We start from the raw sequence: 23,257 nt of genomic DNA on the forward strand, positions 1-23,257 counted from the left end.
AGAACTACTGAACGGATTTACATCAAATAGCATTAAAGCACATTTTCTGGACCAAAAGCTAGCTTTCTGCCAAATTTGGTGTAACTCCATCCAGCAGTTCAGGCTGTAGTGGTGTTCCAAATTCCTATGGGAAGCTGCATGGGGAAAATGTGTTTTGGGACTTCCCCTTTCCTCATCCACCGCTTGACAAATCAGCCCAAAAATTTCAAGACAGCAGCTGAACCAAATGTCATGTTAGTTTTTAAACGTTCATGAAGATTTGTCAAACAGCGCTAAAGTTACTGGCAACAAAAAATTTAAATTAAAAATGTTCCTCTGGATATTAGGTCCTAACTATAACTACCTACTGGTGACTGCAAATACATAATATCATATATATATATATATATATATATATATATATGATACGATGACGATGTATGATATATGTGAACAAGGCTACGGCTACAACGCGTTGGGTTAGGACATTCTGCAACACGAGTGTCTGAGAAGTTCTTTGCAAAGGATTAGGACTATTCAGTGGATATATATATATATATATATATACACTTACTAACCCAGATGAGGGCACTGAAGTGTTTTACGCCAGGCAGTACGCAGGAACCCCCAACGTTAGTGGTTAGTCCAGTTTATTAGTTTACTGCAGATTACTGGAATTCATCTAGTGATCCAAAGGAAACCATTCCATGAATTTACTGGAGTTTATTTGTGAGAAATTAAATGAATAGGACTTAGGTGTGATCATCAGTAGGGCGTATGCGAGTTGATGCAGATGGTTGATGGGGCCGAAAAATGAATGAAACATTCATTCTTGACAGTATAGCTCTTTATGCCAACCAAAACGGACACTGAAATAAAGATGTGAAGCCCAAATCTCACCAGCTCACACGTGCTATTATTGAATTGTGCCCAAGACAAATACAAAACTGCGACTCAGCCTTCCTCCTGTCCGATGATGAAGCTTTGCAGCAGGAGATGAAAAGGCAGGTAAGACATATAAATATAACACATGTCAATTCTCTATGATGGTAACGTGATTCTTGTGGATCTTGACGAAGCACAACACTAAACAGGGCTGATTCTCTTTGTCTGGCAGTTACTGCGCACAATGCAAAACCGGTTATTGTTAAAAGTGTGCAACTTCTGGGAAGTTATATGAATGATTAAGCGTGAAAAATAATGTGAGAGCGAATGAACAACAGAAATAAAACATTACATTTCAATTTACCAACAGATATTTCTCAGCTTAATTATGTATTTTCAGTCAAATGGAAATTAGCTTCAGAAATAGTAGGAAAACACACAGCTTGACAATGCAGCCTAATTACCTATTAATCGATAACTGATGAATCCGTCACTAATGTGGTATTTAGAGTGAATCATTCTGAGGCACCAGAGTCATTAACGGCGCAAACAAACTCAGCTTCAAGTACATTGCGTTTATTTGCATCGCAGATTATTACATCGTAATTAAATGTACTTTAAAAAATGCTCTAACATTTTCATTAACATCGCAGCATTTTTTAATGAAATTATATTATATTAAACACCCTGCTTCGTGGTGGCACTGCCAGGACCAGTTGTTGGGTTGACACAGTGGCAGGGCCAGTCCACTCGAACTCTGTTTTATTCATTAGGAATAACACAGATGTTTCTTCTTTATTTCTGTGCGCTTTAGTTTCGCGACTCCTCTCGTTTTGTAATCTCATAGGATGTCACTAGCCTGCATGGGGACACCCTTTTCTTCTGAAGCAGAGCCTAATAAAAATTCCACTCTGGATTAAGCTCTCTGGCACAGCTTTTTCCCTTTTGAAAAGGACAGCACTAACCCAGCTTCCTCTCCCGGCCAATAACCATTTAAAATGTAAGACACCTAGGAGTTGTGTTATATTGATTAAATATACCAAAATCGCAATGAGATGTAGATCTTCAGAGGGATCATTTTCAGCGACAGTCTTTTATAATCCTTTTTTAATGGTATATTAATTTACAACGCATGTGAAGTTATTGCATGTGTTGTAAATTAATATGTATTGTTATGAAAGCGTTGTAAAACCAAGTCGCTGCAAATGTTCCATAGTAAATGTGACCTCAAGAGCACAAGGGAAGAGTGAGCGATGGAACGAGTTCTTCACAATGAAGTCACGTAGGCTATCATAAAATACTATGTAAATCGTTATTTCAACAGGCAGCGCTGCTTAGCGGAGAGGTAACACATCTCTTTTATACCACTAGATGCTGATATGGCAGAACAAAGCTAATATTACTCACTTATCAAGTTGTCAGTTTCTGAAACAGTGGTACTAAGTCTAGGACCAGTTTCCTTCTAAGCTCCCTTCAATGTACCCCGAAGTCAATTTATACGATTCACAAAGTTCAAGTGTGTTACATTCTACAGCCAAGGGACATCTATCCTAACATTATATTCTCAGTTTCAGATGGGTGAAGATCTTCTGATCTTCAACGAATATTTGTAAGCCAGTTTTTAGACTCAATTTACAACCGGAATGATTTAAAATTCTGGAAAAAACATACTACAACCACTAGTCACCCACTTTTCTGATATCATTAAGGGTGCTCCTTCTAACAAAAACATTATAGACTGGAGGTTTGAGCAATGAAGAAGGTTTCAAGGACACCGCTTTCTCTCTACAGCCAATATGAATTTTCACCCTACAGTCATTGTTTTTGGACAGAGGTCACTACGGGGGCAGAGTGTGGTTGCAGACAGGTGTAATTTGCAACCTAATTAATCAATACTCATTGAATTATGTGTGATTGTGACCCTCTACGATGTGGAGGTTTGTGAACTGATACAATACTAAAAACGCTGGTTTGCAAAAAGTCAGTGCGCAGTTTACAACCCCTTTTTATGAATCGAAATTTCATACAGCAGACCACAAGTTATGAGAACCATAGATAGACTGTGCTTTTTGTAGCCCTTATAATAGGAACAGGTTAGACAAGAGGCGTGAAAACTCCTACAGAAAGAGCAACGAGAAGTAATTTAAACAAGCATTTGCAAAGCAATAGGTCTCGCATTTGCTTGAGTTACAGCTATTAGCGTTGTAAACTCCTAACCCGACTTTTCTTGCCACATAAATTGAAAATTCATACAGTTGCACATAAGGGAGCTGATTGAAAGCGCCAACCCATGAGCGTGAAGGAGGCACACAATAGTAAAAAAGAAGTGCGCTTGCAGTCAAACGTACCAGCAAAAGTGTAATTAGCCACCTAACAGGGTCAATGTCCAAGGCGGTAGCCAAACTGCCCCAAGGAGGGACAAACGTAAAGCATTTACCCATAACAACAACGGATTTTTGAAGGGCAAACCCGATGAACAAGCAATAGTGATGGGCGTGGTTAAAAGCCCAAATAAATAACAACACGTAGGAAAAACAGAGATTGGGAGCTGCTATGCTCGTCCTAAAAAGCGCTTGAAATATTAATATGAACTTGGTGTGAGAAGCAGCAGATTATCACTTATGAATTTTACACGTTGACAAGGACAAAGCCCATTACGCTCCGTTCTGTACAGTCCGATAATGACGGAGGGGTTTGGTGATAAAATAAACCTCAAGATCAACACTGAGTGCTCTCAAACCATCAGCAGAATTCATAGGTGGGATTACAGGGCTCAAAATAGGATATTAGTTGTCATTTTTTCTGTGCGCATTTTATTCTTAAAAAGAGTTACTGTATTGTCTAAAATACTTAGTACTCAAGCTCTGGCACGGCGCCTTGTTAGATGACCGGCTTCACTTAGGGAGCAGATCGACGAAGGTCAGCCTTCACATATTGTTTGGCGGAAGAAGGTGGCTGCATTTCTTCTTTAAGACCAAAGCGGCTCATTTGCTTGTCAAAGCTTAAAGACTCCGATGTTCTAATGCTTTCAAGAGGGTCGCGAAGAGTAAATTCCTGTCACTACTTTTCGTTCTGCCGATTATATTTCCTACTCTTCATGTCTGGAAGAGGTGGCTGTAGCTCCCCATTCCAGAAGTTCCGGTGGTCCACATACAAGCTAAAAGCTATCCATCTTTAGGGGAGGTTGCCGGCTACGTCCCCATGGCTAACATCTGAAAAGTTACAACTTTTCACAGCAAAGGAGGGAAATACAGCCTTTAGGAAGCTGGTGACTAAACCTCTTGGTGACTATCACTTTCGTTGAGGACGGGGACCTTCACTATGCATTTGGGAGCAAATATATGAGATAGGAGAGTTGATACATAGTGCTAAAGTGTGAACAACAGTAAAGAGAATATTGAACGTTTTAAGCAATCAGCGTCAGCAACTTGTTTATTAAGCGAGCGATGTTAATAGTTATCTTGAAATAGAATTATAAACAAGGGCAGTCTTGCATTATTTCCACTCATTTACGGTACACTGAAAAAAAAGAATTCTCACACATTTTTGCAGACATGCTCTAAATCAAAATACAAACATCCCATTCTATTCCTATGCAAAAATATTAATTAAATTCGTGGGTGCTTTTCTTCATTGAAAATTTCTAAGAGCAGGATTCTATAGTCTACTGTAGACTGTGCCTGCAACTGGGGTTGGGGGTGTCGTCTGTTAGTCTTTGAAATAAAAATACATACATTCAACAACCAACGATTTCAATATCTCAATTTCCATTCGAATGTCCTCGTCATTCCGCACCCAGTTTGCCCTGATGTCTAACAATGTTCAATGTTTGTAGTTTTCTTGTGCAATTCCAGCCACCAACAGCAGGTTGCTAGCCATGAACTGTGCGCTCAGCAAGTTGCTCATTTGCCCCGTATACATGCCTACCAGCTCACCGGATGAACCGTCTGTAGAGGCATTACAGTGGGTATTCCTAATATCCCAAACCCTAACAGAGTTATCTATAGATGCCGAAGCAATCAAACTGCTGTCAGGGCTGAAAGTGAGACTGATAATATTGTCAGTGTGCCCCCTCAGCTCCTTATAGAGGGTGCCTGATGCCAAGTCCCACACTTTTAGCCGCTGGTCCTCCCCAGCTGAGGCCAAGTACTTTCCACTGGGAGAGAATGCCAAGGACATCACAGGACCACGGTGACCCGTGAAAAGGCGTACAGAGCTACCTTGTTGAGAACTCCACAGCCTTACAGTCTTGTCCGTTGAACCAGTGGCGAGGTAGTTAGAATTTGGATGAAACTTAATGCAGTCTACGTCCGCTAAGTGGCCAGCATATATTCGAAGAGGATATGTTCTATCAAATGTCCACAGCCTAGCTGTACGGTCGTGGGAGCCACTGGCAAAAAATAGGCTACAAGGGCTAATGTCGATATCCCAGACAGGGTAAGCATGTCCATGGTAAAGCACAGTGTTGGTGAATGTTTCCAGGTTCCAGTATCGAATTGACGCATCTTCAGAGCAAGACAAAAGCCCAGAAGTATCAGACATGAATCTGGTGCTGTAAACTGGCCCACTGTGCCCTCTCAATATCTTCATCTCTGTACCCAAGGAGTCATCCTCTTGACCCTAAGGCAAAGAGACAAAATAAGAAAGAAAAAGGATGAATTAATTAGTTTGTAGTGAATACCAAAATAAAATCACAAGGATTTCAACGTTTTTACAACTTCAGATAAAGCACACTAGCAAATGTCATTTGTTACACAAAGAATACCCACCAGCTGGGTGACCAGAGACGTTTTTGGTAGTCAACTGTGAATACCACCTAAGTTTCTGCCAAGTGGAGCTCAATAGTCTTACCCAAGGCATCAAGTACTTTCAAGACACAAGCCCTTCCAAAGCTCTGAAGCTAGCCAATTCCACGTATAAGTCATACATGTACTGCACATTTCTAATTTAAAATCGGGTACTTTTCAGCTTCTCTATTCCATTATAAATTAAGGACTCCAAATTTCAGAATGTCAAAGAAATCTTAAGCAGGATGAACTGCTCACGGAAGGACCTGGTAAACTTGAGAGTATTGGTCCTTCTCCAGATGAATAGGACTATAGAACATCCCACTCAACTGGCGAGAGATATTACAGTGCAACAAGGTGCCCAATCCTGTACCTAGTCCCCACCATCAAACATCTCTTCGGCCTCAAAGTAACTTTTTTATGCATCAGTGCATGGATAACAGCGCCTGCCCTCAGCAGCGTAACGCAATTCCCTTATGTGAAAAAAGAAGGTGAAAATTAAATAGTTTCTTGCTCACGAGTCTAGTCATCAGCAATTTCCAGGTTATATATTTTATGAAATTGCAGTTTGGTTTCTTAGCATGCAGCACTTGTGAATTACAGCTCATGTTCTCTGCATATGCTGCCAGCAGCGATTAGATGCCAAGACCCCAAACATGCCTGAACTACTTACGCTTGCATTTCGAGTTAAAGGAGTTGCAAATTTATCTTTCTGTTTTGGGCCACCTGAGTGATTCGCAGATTGAACAGGTACATTATGTGAAGGAAGTGTATTCTTGTGTAAATATGATTGAAGCAGCTAAGTTTTTCTGACACCATCTCTTCAGGCCATGATGCTTAGTAAGAAACATTTTTTTAGTATTTACTCAAAAGCCTAAGGAACGCCCCTTCCCTCACAGTTGGTTGGGAATTTAAATTCCGTAAGTGTCGTCCTCAATTCCATTACAATCGGAAACATACCCCTAATTTCCCAGTTTCAGTCGCCCGAACCACCATGAATGGAGAAATGGGTGTGGTTCTAGAAGGCAAGTTCACATCCCTGGATCTCCATACTTCTGCTACTTCACCTGCTTCTGGATCATTTGGCACCCCTAGCATACTATCACACTTAAACCACCTCTAGGATGAGCAGCTTTTGAAAAACAAATAATACAGGACATTGAACGAACTTAGAAAAGGAAATATCATATTATACTGACGACACTGCTCACTATCAGAAACATTGTGGCACGAATTCCAACTTTTACAGACAGCACCATCTGTACTAACTAAATAGTTTTCTGCTAGGGGCTGCTAACTAATTCTGTACTGGAAGACACTGAAATTTGCCTTGGTCTCAGTTCAGTTGCCCATTTCTGAACACCAGGACATATGCCAAATTTAATGAAATCTGCCACAATAGACTGCGGAAAGGCCCAAGCAAATCTGTGATGCCTGGTTACCGTAGGCACTTCTGACCGACTAGCACAGCATAATTTCCCTCCCACGGGCCTCAACAAGCCTGGGACCTCTCCTCTCCCATTCTGAACAGCTCTCTTGCATTTCTACAGACTCACAATGTGAAGTCACTTGAGTGCAGATGTTTAAAGATCTCTCCGTAGTGATTACAAAGTGGAAGTAACTGACATTTTGCAGGAGCACAATGTATGGTACGAATGGGGTCATCGGTTTAGGCTTCACATGAAAGACGTACAGTCACGTTGTCACTGGAGGATGCTTATGGGAAAGTGGCCTCATCTTCAGATCCCCAACGAGTAAATACTTATCTGGCAAAAGGTCACAAGTCACTGCCGTAATATGTGCCATATGAGGAAGCAATGTCAGAAGGCAGACGTTAAGCATTAAGGTATGTCTTGATGGTTAGTGGAAAATGGGCCTTGATTAGTAACAGGAAAGGTCTACACTAATGAACAATGGTCTTGAAACACTGATGGAACTGATCAGATGCATGGCTGAGATAGGGTGGAGAGGTTCGACACAGAGTTTGCCCTTTTTTTTTTTTTTTACTTCTAAGGGACAACAGTGAATATCTGGGTTGAAGTGTGAGGATAAAACCATCAATTAGTTGATCATTTGCTGGAAGAGGTATGTTCATATTTGGGGGATCGTTTAAGCGGAGAAGGGAATGTGGGAGGGGAACAGAATGTGGTGGGATTTTTGGAGGTGGAGGGCTTTTAAGACACGGGATCCAAATGAAGCACTGATGTGGTGTGGGGTTTCAGGTAGTGATGGGGTGAGGTTTGAGAGGATGCTAGAACTGGTATTTCGAAGTTCCCTAGAGCAAATCTGGCATGGCCCAGGTAAAATTAAAGCTAGTTAATCTAGCTGCTTAAAGACTTCATATACGTCAGAGGCTCTTCTTCTCCAAATAATTTCTCAACCAGTAGCTAGCATTCTCCTCTAACAAGGTGGTAGGGAGGGAAATCTCCTGACTAGCAACTCAATATATGGTTGATAAGTGTTAGAGTGACCAGGGAAACGGAGATAGCCAAAATTGCGAACTACTGCAGACTGCCCCTCAACCTGGCACTCATTTAAGTACCTAACTAGGGCCTGGAAGACTAAATTTGCAGTGCACTTAAAAAAAAAAAAAACACAATGGCTATCAAGACTGCTGGTTGTGCATGGAAAGCTCAACATGGTGAAATGTTTACAAGCCCTTTGCTATGCTACACAGCTACAAATTAGAACAAATAGTTTATTTCACAAATGATATAGACCTCAGAGCGCACCAATATAGCATAGTTATTACAAAGTAATACCCAATAAAGCAAAATAAACACTATTTCAGACTTTTTTTCATAGAGTAAACACAAGCTAAACATACTCAAATTAACAAAACTTGTAAAATATTGACAAGAATCTCCTAAAAGAATACTTGACACCATAAAGCAGACTTTTTCATTTGGGGCATGTATAATAAGGGAAATCCATTCATGAGGAGTTTTAAAATGGAATTTAATAATCATTAGATTAAGATACAAACTTTATAAATCCGAAAAAGCAGGGCAGAGATGTAACAAATAAAACATACTTTGACTTCCTGCCTGCCAAAAATTACAGGTAAACGATTCCGGAGAGTGACTCTTCCATCTCCCAGTTACATTTGGTAGAAAAAGTATGGTTGAACCAAACCAAACAAGATATCAGAGCGTGAACTTTTATACATGTTTAGATGAATACAAAGGTCCGGTGTCCTAAGAAAAACTTACATGGGCAGTTTGAGTTTTTAAAAATACTTACAAATGCCAAGGGGACCAGGTCTTAAGAAATTCCATATTACAATTAAAGCGTTCTAGCACACATTTTAGGTTATTAAACAAGGTAATTTGATCGACTGATCCCTTAACCAACTCTTCACTCAGGAGGGCTCTTAAGGATGGTACTGGTGCATGGAGAAACGTATACCTCCAACAAAGTATAATGGCAAATGCTTGAGCATAGGTGCTAGAAAGACACAACTCTAATGTAATTATTTGTAATGGGACTGCTGAGCTCAAGCTACACAATTTCTGTCAGATCTTGCCCTCAAATACTAAAAATAGGTGTATATTCTAGGGCATAACGTAGAGAGGACATAAATTACATTTTGTAAACTTGTAGCAAATAATTGAAGTGGTCTTTCCCCCATGGATTTTTAAAAGTGATGCAGAGAACCCGCATTCACAACTGCTTCATTCCCCGAGTTGGTGAAGTGCAACACATGACCTAAATTGAGGGACTAAGTTATACAAAGAAAAATCTGTAGCTTTTTGTGCCCAAGTGCTAATTACATGATGGATCTCTTTACACTGCACCAAAAGTTAAAACCTTAGGTTTGGAGATATTAATCTTTAAAAAAATGCTTTTCAGCATAAATGATCAATTCCTTCAGATTTCTTTGAAGACAAAGAAGTAAAGTCAAATAAAATGACATCATCAGCATACATTACAGTGTAAAAAGAATTAGATCCCTATTTTGGTGCAAAATTATTCAAAAGCAAAAGCTGTTGTGGAGACACACACACAGCCCCAAAATAAGACTGGTGCCAACAAACCACGCTGTCTTAAATCATCGGGTGTGTCATTGCGTAGAGTAAGACCTTTGTATCCCCTAGTAGTACTTTACACCAGGTTGATTAATAAGGAGCAATCATTAAACGGAATACAACGTGATACTAATTTACACTGTAGAGTAGGCCTGTCAACCCGATCGAAGGTGGTTGGGGAAAAAAACAACAAAAACAATAAATGTAGTGTAAACAATTAGAAGAAAAAAAACGAAAAAAAAACATATTTATCTAAAATAGTATGTGATACTATTATATGTCTGTAACTGAACAATTGGGTCTAAACCCGGATTGCTCCAAGGGGATCAAGGGGAAAGTCATCGCTTTATAGGCCCAAGCCTACAGGTGATCCAAGACATTCCTGGCAAAAACCTTTCCAGCGGCATCCAGAAAGGCAATTTTCCAATAGTTTCCAGAGATCTATTTTACTTCTCTATTTGTGAAGCAATATAATAGCACTCACCTTCCATGAGTTGGGGATAGAGCCTGAGTCAAAGCAATATACAAAGACAGGCCTCAATTTCTTCCCCCACAGTAGTGTCATTTTTCAGTACTAAAATCAGAATTTCATCGGGCCCCTCTGCAGTTTAAAATCTTGCTTTGGTAATATACCCATGAAATGTATCTCAGGCAGAATATATCACAGCAGTGACTGGCCTCTAAACACAAACATTTCTGCTCCACTCCCGACTCTCCCATACCTCTGTTCTGTCACGGAGGTTTCGGGTTGTTGGTAGGGGACTGGACTGTTGGTGAATTATTGGCGGGCTTTAAGAGGAGTTAAAAAGAGTGCCTCCAGCATCAAACATTATTAAACTTAGTTCGAGTGAAGTGAAAGGAGTGCTGCAGTTGGTAGAATCAATCTTATTATAGACAGCTTCCTGTGCCCCTTTAATGGTGGCGTGAGCCCAGCTTGCCCACACCACAGGCAGGTCCTTATAGTCAGTCTCATCCTTTAAAGCTCACACCCACTGCCGCCTTACTGAAATGTCCATCCACACTCCCTCTCGAAATCCCTATCTACCTATTTAGAAAATCCAATGCATCTCCTATAATTGAAAGAGAAGTTCGGTTTCCCTTTTTACATGCGTGTACCCCATCAAAAATAGCCAAGCAATTCCGAAAGCTTAATTTGTATGCTCCCTTGAAATTCCTCGCTCCCGTTACAAAGTCTTCTCCCGTCCCCTCCTTTAAAGTCATAGTGAGTGCCCCCTTTTCAAGGCAATGAGATGCTAAGTTTACCAAGTCCATGCAAAACTAGGTGGCTCCAGTCCAAGCTTTTCATCTTCAGTCTCAGACTTATAGTTCGGTTGTTTTGGTGAAGCAAACAAGACAACAATCGCAGAATGCAAGGAAAAAAAACCTTTGAAGCAGGTACAGGTGTGTAGTTATCAACGGTATAGCAGGTGCAATGACACCTGGGCCTAGAGGCCTCGATAGCCCCTTGAACTCGGATTACTGCAGAGTTTTATGACAAATACAGCAGCTAGGCTTTTGAAGGGATTATTTTTCTTGCCTGCCCCTGGCACCCTTGCTAAACCATTGTCCAGTTATCATGCACAGAGTTGGGAAACTTGACAGGGTTGCAAAGCACTGTCCAGATCACCCAGGAAAAATGCACATGCACGGCCTTCTTAATCCATACAGACTGCAGCTCTCAGCACATTAAACAGTGGCAAAGCCCCACAAATGCCGCAGTGTATGCATAATTACTACAAATGCGACTGAAAAGCTGCAGACAGGTACATAGGTATTAAAAAGTACTTTTAGAGCACAATGCTTCAGCCTCGCTGCCAACCTTCCCATCCTCGCTGGCTGTGTGTGTTTCTACTGATTTTTGAGCGAGACAATTGCAGCACCGGCCCCACTTCCTTTAAAAAATAACCCAAAGCATTCACAACGGTAAGGACAGGTTAAAGAATAACCCAGCGAAACTAGCGCATACATTTTACTGCTGTAGACTCAAACGGCATAAGGGACATGGTCTTGGGACCCCCAAACCACTGGGCTGACGCCAGCCATGAAAGCGAGGAGGTACAATTGCTTGGGTAGTGTATGCTTTCTTTTTGCTTTATTTTCACCTTGACATCTTTTAACCCTATGTTTTCACCCACTTGAACAGCCTCTTGGGGACACGTCATGTGTTATATGACTGGGAACAAACAGAAGCAAGAGGAGGAGAGGTGTGTGAGAGTTCCTTAAATTGGATCAACCTGAAAGATAGTGGAAATGTTATCCAACATATGATCAGAATTAAGTGACGTTTTGTCCAACAGTTTTAGTATAGAGTCCAAGATGCCTGTAAGATATGCAGGGCCTCAGAACCATGAACATAGTCACCTTGGGAATGAATACTGAGTGTAAAGGAAACTCAGGAGTATTTTGGGAGGTCCTACAGAAGGAGTGGGCTACTTTTAAAAAAGGTTAGTGTCTCTTATGGCATCAGAGTATTTGCCAAATCTCTTTGAGGGGGACTTTAACCACGCCCATATTACGTCAGTAACTTTCACTGGCTTGTGGGCTTGCCTTTTAAAATCCGTTTGTTTTCATTAGTGTAAGGCATGCATACATCATGCCTTTTCCGGTGTTTAGCCCTCCTCGAGAGCACCGGTAAACTATTGAAAACATAAGAGGCTCCGTGTTTTCCATATGGTTTTTGGACCCATAAGAGTGAGTGAAAAGTTATGGATCAATATCTGGTAAAGTAAAATCCGCAAGCGTCATGTGAAGTAAAAGAATGTACCTCCACAATTTCATAGCTGGCATCAAACATGCGCTGGTTGTGTGCTATTTCCTGTGTGGCCCCACTGAAATGGAACCAATGTAAAATTTTGGCAAAATTGCTCTTATTTCTGTTTGCGCGCCTGGTCCTTAATAAGTAAACTTACAAGGGGATGCGCATAGGTCGATGAACCTTTTGATTTGCATGGAGTATCCTAGCTAGGGTATGGTCGGTCTTCCGAATGGTCAATACACAAAACTCAACATTAGTTATCATTAATAATGAACCAATGAAATGTCACACCATGACCCTTAAGTCATAAATAAACACAATCAGTTATCTGTTTTAGTGATTTTATTTCCCTAATAGTTACAATAGGAATTAATTCAATGCAATTCAATCAAAATCCGTATTAATTTATTAGAAGGCGCCAAAAACATAATCTGATCAAAACTTCCATCAAAGCATATTCTAAAGCATTAACATAGGTCCACAGAAGAAACAAAGGCAATAGATATTTTTTAATCACAGAGTTCAGCAAAACAGCCTGTCAACCATTTATCTCTGAATCTGTCAGGTATATAAGGAAAACCTCATCTAACCCAGATTAGCATCAGCATGTGGGACTTCATGCAAAAACAATTTAGAACAAGAATTTGGGAAAAACATCTAGCTAAGAAGGCTATTTAGACAGAGCAGTTGGTGCCTAGAAAGAAAAAGCACAAAAATATAATTCAGTCACATTGTCATATCTACTTATCCTCTGTATGGATCAGCAACAGAGTCAGTCTTCGTCTTCAGGTCACCAGTTGATCAGCATCACATCAGGCTCGCAAGAGTATGAGCCCAATGACAGAATCTCAAATCATCTCTGCAATCTCATAGTCTTGCTCTCTTAGCATCTAACATCTCCAATCTCACATCTCTCTTCTCGTCTCTCTGTTGCGTTGTTATATCGAAGTTACCCAGACTATCCCCCAATTTCCAACTGGTCAAATAATCACAAGTTATGACTCTATCCAATAGTTGTACTATTCCAAACCTATGTATTCTAGTATTTCACAGTTCACATGTCGTTGATTGGTCTGCTTTAAGATGTCCTCATCATCCGGCTCATCAGGTATAAAAAATGTTGCATCTTCTTCTCCAGTCAGTGCCTTCATTGTTCAAGTCCTGGGAAAGAACATCTCATACATGTTATACACAAAAATGTTACATTACTTATAGCCTTGTCTCCTGTCCGTCGGCTTTCATGAAATGTACTAAGACAATGAGCAGTTCACGGTCAGTTCATCTCGTCAGCATATTTCTATATAGACGCTAAGAAATTCAGCTTTCTGCATGAGGCCTGGCAAGACTAGACCAAGACACTCGCTAAGTTAAGGCCTACAATTATTGCAAGACATAGGTTATAACTCTCAATATGACATATTACTACATAATTTTAATACGTTGTCCATACTTCATGTATGTTAATCACTCATTTAGTATATTTCGTGAATTCTGGTGGTCATTCTTCTAGGTCACAATTTCAAACGTGCATATTATTTTTCTACGTTATTCATTTTCTACCAAATTCATTATTCATAACACTCATTAATAAATTTCTAATTAAGTCATTTGTGTTAACAATCTCTCCTCTGATGACTAAATATGTCATCACACTACCTTTCCCTCTTGCCATGTTATAGTTCTATTTCTTTAGCATATTGTCTTCTTCTCAAATCTTCCCTATATATTCTTTTCCTGTTTTGTTCTTCCCTCCTCAGATTATTTTTAGGCCTTTTGAATTTAATCTTTTGACACCATTTTCATAATCCCATATTCCTAATATGCAAGCAATTACAATCAATATTCCCTGTATGATTTTTAGTAGTACCCCATTCCAAATACTGCTAAGTTAATTTCCTACTGAAGCAAATCCTTTCCCTACCTTTTCCCACACACCTGGTTCCTTCAATTCCTTCAAGTCACTACTAGAGTTAGTCAGGTTAGTAATTAAGTCTCTTATCTCCTTACTGTTGTTAGGAATGTACGAACAACAATGCCTAGTGTTAATCATTTTACAAACTCCACTCGTCCTTCGCTAGAAGGATATCTAAAGCAAGACGACTTTGAAGAGTCATAGCTCTATCCGCAGCCAATTCAGTATCCATCAGGAGTACAGCCCCTGTAAAATTGGTCAGCACGTTATCCACAATAGTAGACAACTTTCAAAACTTGATCGAATTCAGGATGACTCCCAGTGATGGAATCTCAGCACCAAATATATCTCCCACTATCACAGAAGAAGACTCCTTCCTCTGTCTCTTATGATGTAATTCAGTAAATTTCAGAAACTTTTTGAAGTCCGCTATCTGGTAAATCTTTGGGAACACTTTGGGAACACTACTCCCAAATAACATGTCCCATACCATCCTCTTGGAAGACGGTAATAAGCATTAAGTCCACAAATATAGTAGATACCTGGAATCGCAAGGTCCTGACTATTCAGCATAAAAGTCCATTTACTCTGAAACAGAAACACATTCCTACATTCACTCGTACCCACAAATAAAGTGTCAGTGCGCGATTTTGGCCTATATATACACAAAGCTTCCCTACATGTAATGCATCTAAAGCTAGTTTCCCTTGTGTCTTAATTGCAGTGTAAGCATAATCATTCTCTAAACCTTTTTCTAACTTCACTTTTAATGCTTTTCTCCTATCGTCAGTATGACCTAAGAAGCTTTTCTCTAAAGGTGTAAGCAAGCATGTTAAGTTATTTTTGTGAGCGTAGGCAGTCCCGAAGGTTAGTTTAAGCTCAAAGAATCCTCTAACCAATACTATGTCATGGTCCTTAGCTACTCTACCTACTCTACTCAGATACCTAATGATAGGAACAAACAAAAACACTACTTCATAATTGGAATAAAAATATTGAATATACTCCTGGTCATAGAACCTTGTTAGTAGCAGACTACAATTTATCCCGTAGGTTAATGGAAGGCTATGGTATGTAACTCCTTCCTCGACTGATGAAGGAATTTGTGTACACACTAGACAATCCCTTGCATCCATCGTCTCAACCTACTCACTCAACAAGCGATAGAAGACGTTAGAAGAAAGTTCTCCTTGAGCATTAGTATAATCATGCAAATATTTCTCATCTGACTTAAACTTCTCCAAAGCCTCAGTCCAAGTAGTCTCAGAAGCAGTGGTATGGATGGCTCCTTTCGCGTCAAGAACAGACATTCCCACAATCACTACTATAAACAAAATCCCACACATAATTGCCAATCCAATGCTGATATATTTACAGTGCTTAGCATCACCATCCTGATTACTGAACTCAGCCATGATCTGTAAAGAATTAGAAAGCAGAAATAACTTAGAAAAGTGCAGCAAAAATAAAAAATAGACAATTCTTCTTTCAACGGTTCAGTTTTGCATCCAGGAACCCTCTTTCCTTCTCAAAATTGATTAGCAGCTTGTCACATCTGGTTTTTCAGATCAAGTCGGGTTATCAATGTATTTTCCAGTTTGCTTTTGACAGTTTCTTTTCTCAAAATAATTCTAAGATTAATTTCAACAGTTCAATTCCTTACTCATCTTCAGGTTACATCAAAATATTGACTCGGAACTTCCCTATCAAAACAAAAATACAAACTTGTGTTGCCATTTGTTTGTAGTTGCATATGCCCATTCAGGACCTGCGTATCTTCGACTTGCTATTCTCTTTCTCTTCAACTTTCGATCACCACTTAAACTCTCCTTCACTTAATGCTTCTTTTCTCGTAGTAATCTATTTCTTCCTCTATTGTTTGATTAATAGCCACTTCCTTCCTTTTCTCTACTTGTGACTCAGGTCAATTATTTCCTTTCCTCGAACCTTCTATCAATATTTTTCCAAGATTGGACTCTTCTCCTTCTCTTTTTCGACTGTTTTTTCTCTCGATGGACCTGCAACAGGATCAGGAGGTGTCAGATCACTTTGGCTTTGGTCTATCTCTACTCACTCCCCTTCTTGGTCTGGCACTTGCTCTGTTTGTTTCTCAGAATCGTCTACTTCTGGGAGAACCCCTGCTGTGCTAGGCTCCCCTGCTGCATCTGCTGAGGCTGATTCTCCAGCACCCTCTTGTAATTTTTCACTTCCGTCTCTTACAGGGGTAATAGAACCATCTTACACAAGTTCTTGTTCGATTCCAGGTTCTCCTTGCCACTTTCTTTGTTTGTCTTGCGTGAATCCAGTTCAGGATTCCTGCACACTTTACAGTTGTCGTAGTCGTCAAGATCACCTGGTACGGTTCCCGCCAACAAGACTCTAAACAGGTCTTGCACACATGCGGACAACAACCCAATTGTCGGCTCTCAGGTTGTGCCCAGGATCGTGAATTGGTGGCAGTGTGGCGGCCTCCACCTGCTGAGAGAAAGAGTGAACCACATCAGCCAAACCCTTGCAGTACTCCAACACCATATCATCTGTAATACTGACAAGTGCATTTGCTGGAACTGCTGGCAACCTTATTGCTCTGCCCAGAAGAATCTCGTGAGGAGACAGCCCTGTCTTCCTGTCAGATGTGTTTCTCATTGACATCAACACCAAAGGCAGTGCATATGGCCATGTCAAATTCGTAGTTGCACAACTCTTGGCAATTCTTGATTTCAAAGTACCATTCATCTGCTCCACTAGTCCTGATGCTTCAGGGCGATAGCTACAATGCAACTTCTGCTTAATTTTAGTGCTGCACACAAAAGTTTAATCACCTCATTACTGAAGTGTGTTCTCCTATCTGATTATAAAGTGATCGGAAATCCGAAACGTGGTATCAACTCTCTAAGCAACAGCTTTGCTACTGTGAGGCTATCTTCCTTCTTGTAGGGTACGCTTCAATCCAGTGACTAGAAATGCACACTATCAACAACACGTATTTCAAACCTCCACACACAGGCATTTCAATTACATCCAACTGCTTTCTGCTGAATGGACCTCCTGCTCTTCCAACGTGGCTCAAGTTCACCACGGTCTCTTTCCCTGCATTTAATTGATGACAAATAACACAGCGATGGCATACTGCTTCTGCTGCTTGTCTAAACTTGGGGTTAAACCAATCAATTTTAAACAAACGAACCATGGAATCCCTCCCAATGTGTGCCTGACCATGATCGTATCTTGCCATTTGTGACAGTAAACTGTTTGGCAGAACCATCTGACCTTCTGATACCCATAGTTCATCCTGTCTCTGGACACACTTAATTTTAAGCCATGACCTTTTCTCGTCCTTGTCAATATTACCTTGCAAAGTTTTTAATTCTTCCATTGTGTCAATCACCTTTAATGCGTAACTTGTACATGTGGTATCTTCTTCAAACGTCAATTCCCACTTGTCTTTGAACGATATACAGTTCAATGCACAAAACCTTGCAACTTGATCCCCATATCCATTTCCCAGCGACACATGGTCCTGTGACTTTAGATGTGCACTGAATTTCACCACAGCAATTTCTTCAGGCAATTATATTGCATTCAGCAACTCTTTTATTCTTCCACCATTTCTCACTGGTGAACCAGTAGAGGGCAGGAAACCTCTTTGCGACCATAATTGACCAAAATAAACAATTCCAAATCCGTACTGGCTATCTGTATAGATAGTAACTCTCAGTCTAGCAGACACATGGCACACTCTATTAAGAGCAACCAATTCTGATTTTTGTGCAGAATATACTCCTCGAAGCCAGGAAGCTTCTAAAGTACCTGTAATTGTGCACACAGCATAGCCTGCTCCCAATGTTCCTGTACCATCTCTGAGACATGAACCATCAACAAAGACAATTTGGTCATTTTCTTCCAATCGAGTATCTCTGATGTCAGGTCTCGTTTTTTTTAGCACAACTCAGTTACCTCGAGACAATCATGATGAATGTCTTCCTCTTTTTCAATTTAAACAGTATCACCTGGAAGTAAAGTTGCCGGGTTCAGCACTGTACATCTTTTCAATGTAACATTTGGCGAACCTAAAATGCTCGCCTCATACCTTGTCAGTCTGGCACTAGTCAAATATTGTGTTTTCGTCCTTGTCAGTAAAATCTCAATTGAGTGAGGGACCATTACCGTCAGGGGATATCCCATCACTACTCCCTCACATTGTGAGAGACTTTGACCAACTGCGGCAACTGCACGCAAACAACCTGGTAAGGCTGCTGCAAATGAGTTCAAGGTAGCTGAACAATAGGCTACTGGGCGATAAGCACCTCCATGGACCTGTGTCAAAACAAAGAACATGCATCACGTTCATGACAAAACAAAGTGAATGGTTTAGTGTAATCAGGCATACCCAACGCTGGAGCTCGGCACAAACTCTCTCTCAACTCAGTCAACGCTTTCATCTGTTCCTGATCTAATGTTATGGGATCAGTGACATCCTTATGTGTCAATTTCTGCAATGGCTTTGAAATCTCAGCAAAATTTGGAATCCACTGACGACAATAACCCACCATCCCCAGAAACATACTTACATCGATCTGTAAAGTCGGGGGACTTCTCTGCAGTATCATTGTAATCCTTTCTCTAGAAATTCTCCTTGACCCTTTCTCAATTTGTTGACCCAAATATTTCACTACCTTCTGACAGTAGTGCAATTTCAATGTTGACACTTTATGACCAAATTTTCCTAAATGATTCAGTAGGGCAATTGAGTCATACTTGCACTTGTCCCTTGTTTTGGATGGAATCAGCAAATCATAAATGTATTGTACCAGAGTCGACTGAAATGGCAATTCCAATGACTCCAGGCTCTTTTTCAGGATCGGGTTCAACAAGGATGGTGACTCCGTACACCCTTGAGGAAGTCTGCACCAACTATAGACTCTGTCTAAGAATTTCAAACTAAAGAGAAACAGACTATCCTCATGAAGAGGCACAGAGAAGAAGGCCTGTGACAAGTCAATCACTGTGAACCATTCTGCATCACAAGGAATCTGGAACATTATTACTGCTGGATTTGGCACCACAGGACAACATTTGACCACCATGTCATTTACCGTTCTCAAATCCTGCACAATTCACAGCATCCCACATGGCTTCTTCAAACCCATTATTGGTGAATTACATGGGCTGCTCAGCACTTCTTTCAAGACTCCCTGCTTCACAAAGTCTCCAATTATCTGTGCTACTTTCATCAGGACATCTTGTGGCATGTTGTACCGTGGAAGCTGCGGGAACACTACATTCGGCTTCAAAGTAACCTTAATTGGCTCCACTCCCTTGATCAAACCCACTTCTTTACCCGTTAGATCACACACATTTTCTTGTACTGTTCCCTGCAAATCTGAATGAAGCTCTTTTACTATAAACATCGGAAAAAGCTCAATCAATGGGTACTTTTTATAGGTAGATTCAGTTTCAGTAGTTAGTTCTTCTTCATCACCATCACTATTTGTCTGAATCTCTATCCCAGCAGTTGAGCAAGAGATCAAACATTTGGTCTTACACAATAAGTTCCTTCCCAGTAGGGATACTGGACTTGAATCACAGACTACAAACCTATGCAGTCCCTGGAAGTTGCCAATCGCGACTTGTACTGGATCCGTGATCGGATTTGTCAAATTCTTATTCGCTACCCCAGAACCTGAACTGTTCTTCCTGAAAGAGGTCAATTCAGAACTTCTGCACCCCTCACAGTGGAGCGTGTAGCTCCCGTGTCCACCAGAAATGAGACCTTAGGACCCATCACTCTTCCTTTCACAAAGGGTTCCCTCTGATCTACCTCTAAGGAGGCTGCAAGCATGCATGGCTCCTCATCCGAACTATCACTCATCCATTCACCATTTATGTTATTCTCACTGTGCAATGGGATTTGGTGCACGGTGTTACTACTTCTGTCTTGTCTCTGACCTACGACCTGTTGAGTAAGCATCATCTGTTGCTGCTCCATCAGGGCTTGAGGTATCTGCATTTGCTGTCTAGGTACCATAGGAACCTGCTGCTACACTGGTGGTAACTGCGTAATTTTTGCACAAGGCATTTGCACCTGCTGCCTGGGTTGAAAATTCTGCATCTGATTCACATTGTTCTGAAAATTTGGATTAGGACCTCTCATTCTCGGTATTCATACATTATGAAATGTATTGATGTACGCTCTGCGAACCTGGTTTTATCTTATTCTTATGTACGCTCTTGCGAATCTGGTCTTATATGTGTATTTGAATTGCTTTTATGGTACATGTTGCCGAAATAAAGCTCAAATGAATGAAATGTATTGATGTCACCACCTTGCTGAACAATACCTTCCTGCACCATCGTTAGACACTCCCGCTTCGAGTGTCCCACAGCTCCACAAATGTGACACGTTAACATCATCTTCATCCCTTGCACATCATTCTCAACTACTACAGTACTCAGATCTGGACCACGATTTATATTGACTCCACGACCCCTAACTCTCACCTGGGGTTGGAAAACGACAGTACCCTGCTGCTGTGTTCCTTGCACTCCTGTTTGAGCTGCCTTAATCTGCATCACCATCACTTTCTCTTTCAACTTTTTCTGCTTCAACTCAATTTCATCACTACAGTATTTCTCAAACTGCAACACCTCACCAATCCGCTTCGCTTGCTAGCAAATCAAATGACTCTTAATCATCTGACCTATTTCAGGTCTCAATCCTTCCACAAACCTGAACACAAAATGCAACATGTCTTTTGGCTCAATCGCTTCCTTGCCACTGTACTCCTTGAATGTCTTTAACAATCTCTCATAGTATGCATGTATCGAATCCTTTACCTCCTGCACTGTCCTGTCAATCCTTTGCCAATCAATATTTTTAGGCGAAATATTTGTCTTAAAGAACAGTCACCTTATAATAATGCTTCATTACTTTAGGAGATGGTGCACCTGTAGTCCTATCCCTTTCTCACACACTTTTCGGCCAATCTACAGGTCTTTTGTATTCAACCCACAAATCAACTGGAACCATTATTTCCAGTAAAGTATTCAGGTCTTCCCACAGACATTTCAAAAGCTTCACAAACCTATCCGTCTGCTGGTACCATTCAAACGGTTTCTCCCTCAATTTTAGATAATCATTTGAGAATGACAGAATATCACTCCTGTGCCAAGGAACATGAACAAACAGCCCTCCTGGAATCTCCCTCACTGGTAAGATTTTTACCGGATCCTTATCCTTCTGTGCATTTTCAGACCCTTCTTGTGAATCTTGTTTCCTTTTATCTATCTTCTTCGCTCATCTGCCTTCCCACTTTTCTAATGCTTCCCATATCTGAGCACTCTGCAATAATTCTTTAAGATGTGCCTTCATTCCGGCTGACCTCATGTGTTCAAAATCCTTTGCCTCAAAATCTAATCTTTAGCTCCTTTTCAAATGTTTTGTTTTCCCAATTTCAATATCATGTTTCTGCTAAATCTGCCAATCTCTAAGGTATTTTACCCACCTCTCTTGTGTAGTAAAGCACCATCTTGCCTGGCATGTTACCCCCATTTGTTACCTATATGTATGTTTGTTTTTGCCTGTGTCACTGGGATCCTGCTAGCCAGGACCCCAGTGCTCAAAGTGTGCCCTGTATGTGTTCCCTGCGTGGGGCCTAACTGTATCACTGAGGCTCTGCTAATCAGAACCTCAGTGTTTATGCTCTCTCTGCTTTTAAAATTGTCACACTGCAGGCTAGTGACTAATTTGACCAATTCTGATTGGCACACTGGAACACCCTTATAATTCCCTAGTATATGGTACCTAGGTACCCAGGGTATTGGGGTTCCAGGAGATCCCTATGGGCTGCAACATTTCTTTTGCCACCCGTAGGGAGCTCAGACAATTCTTACACAGGACTGCCACTGCAGCCTGAGTGAAATAACGTCCACGTTATTTCACAGCCATTTTACACTGCACTTAAGTAACATATTAGTCACCTATATGTCTAACCCTCACTTAGTAAAGGTTAGGTGCCTAGTTACTTAGTGTGAGGGCACCCTGGCACTAGCCAAGGTGCCCCCACATTGTTCAGGGCAATTTCCCCAGACTTAGTGAGGGCGGGACACCATTACACGCGTGCACTACATATAGGTCAATACCTATATGTAGCGTCACAATGGTAACTCTGAACAAGGCCATGTAACATGTCTAGGATCATGGAATTGTCACCCCAATACCATTCTGGTATTGGGGGGGACAATTCCATGCATCCCCGGGGCTCCAGCATAGAGCCCGGGTACTACCAAACTAACTCTCTGGGGTTTTCTCTGCCGCTACTGCTGCTGCCAACCCACAGACAGGTTTCAGGCCCCCTGGGGCCCAGTCCCAGGAAGGCAGAACAAAGGATTTCCTCTGAGAGAGGGTGTTACACCCTCTCCCTTTGGAAATAGGTGTTAAGGGCCTGAGAGGAGTGTCCCCGACAGTCCAGTGGCCCTTCTGTCCAAATTTGGTGGAGGTAAGTCCTTGTCTCCCCACGCCAGACAGTAATCCTGTGTACTGCGTGAACTGCAGCTGCTAGAGCTTCTCTGCACTTTTGCAAGACTTTCTTCGTGCACAGCACAGCCCAGTCCCCAGCACTCCGTCCTGCACTGTCCAACTCACTGAGTTGACCTCCGACTTCGTGGGACTCCCTTTTGTTGTGCTGAGACGACCGCCATGCTCAGATCTTCTGAATGCCTGTTCAGGTGCTTCTGCAGGTGCTGCCTGCTTCTGCGTGGGCTCCCTCTGTTGCTGAGTACCTCCTCTGTCTCCTCCTCCAAGGGGCGACCTCCTGGTCCTTCTTGGTATTGCAAACATGTCAATAACTATCACCCCACTCATGGGTTCATCCCTCGTGCGAAAATGTGTATCCATGTGATAGATCCTTAT

General features: G+C 41.2%; 1 protein-coding gene across 8 annotated transcripts in view; it reads right to left on the bottom strand.

The window, feature by feature from the left end:
• Nucleotides 1–1,424: 1,424 nt before the first annotated feature.
• TAF5L (TATA-box binding protein associated factor 5 like) overlaps nucleotides 1,425–23,257 on the bottom strand; it is a 522,668-nt gene continuing 500,835 nt past the window's right edge. For 7 of the 8 annotated variants that reach the window (XM_069234935.1, XM_069234937.1, XM_069234938.1 and 4 more), the window contains one exon: nucleotides 1,425–5,484. In XM_069234935.1, coding sequence (XP_069091036.1) covers nucleotides 4,687–5,484 — 798 coding nt within the window. In that variant the 3' untranslated portion in view covers nucleotides 1,425–4,686. Of the gene's footprint in view, nucleotides 5,485–12,883; nucleotides 13,596–23,257 lie in introns of those variants that run through there. The other variant, XM_069234942.1, reaches the window with a different exon arrangement.

The sequence above is a fragment of the Pleurodeles waltl genome, chromosome 5 (genome assembly GCF_031143425.1).
Source record: "Pleurodeles waltl isolate 20211129_DDA chromosome 5, aPleWal1.hap1.20221129, whole genome shotgun sequence".
Classification (NCBI taxonomy): domain Eukaryota; kingdom Metazoa; phylum Chordata; class Amphibia; order Caudata; family Salamandridae; genus Pleurodeles; species Pleurodeles waltl.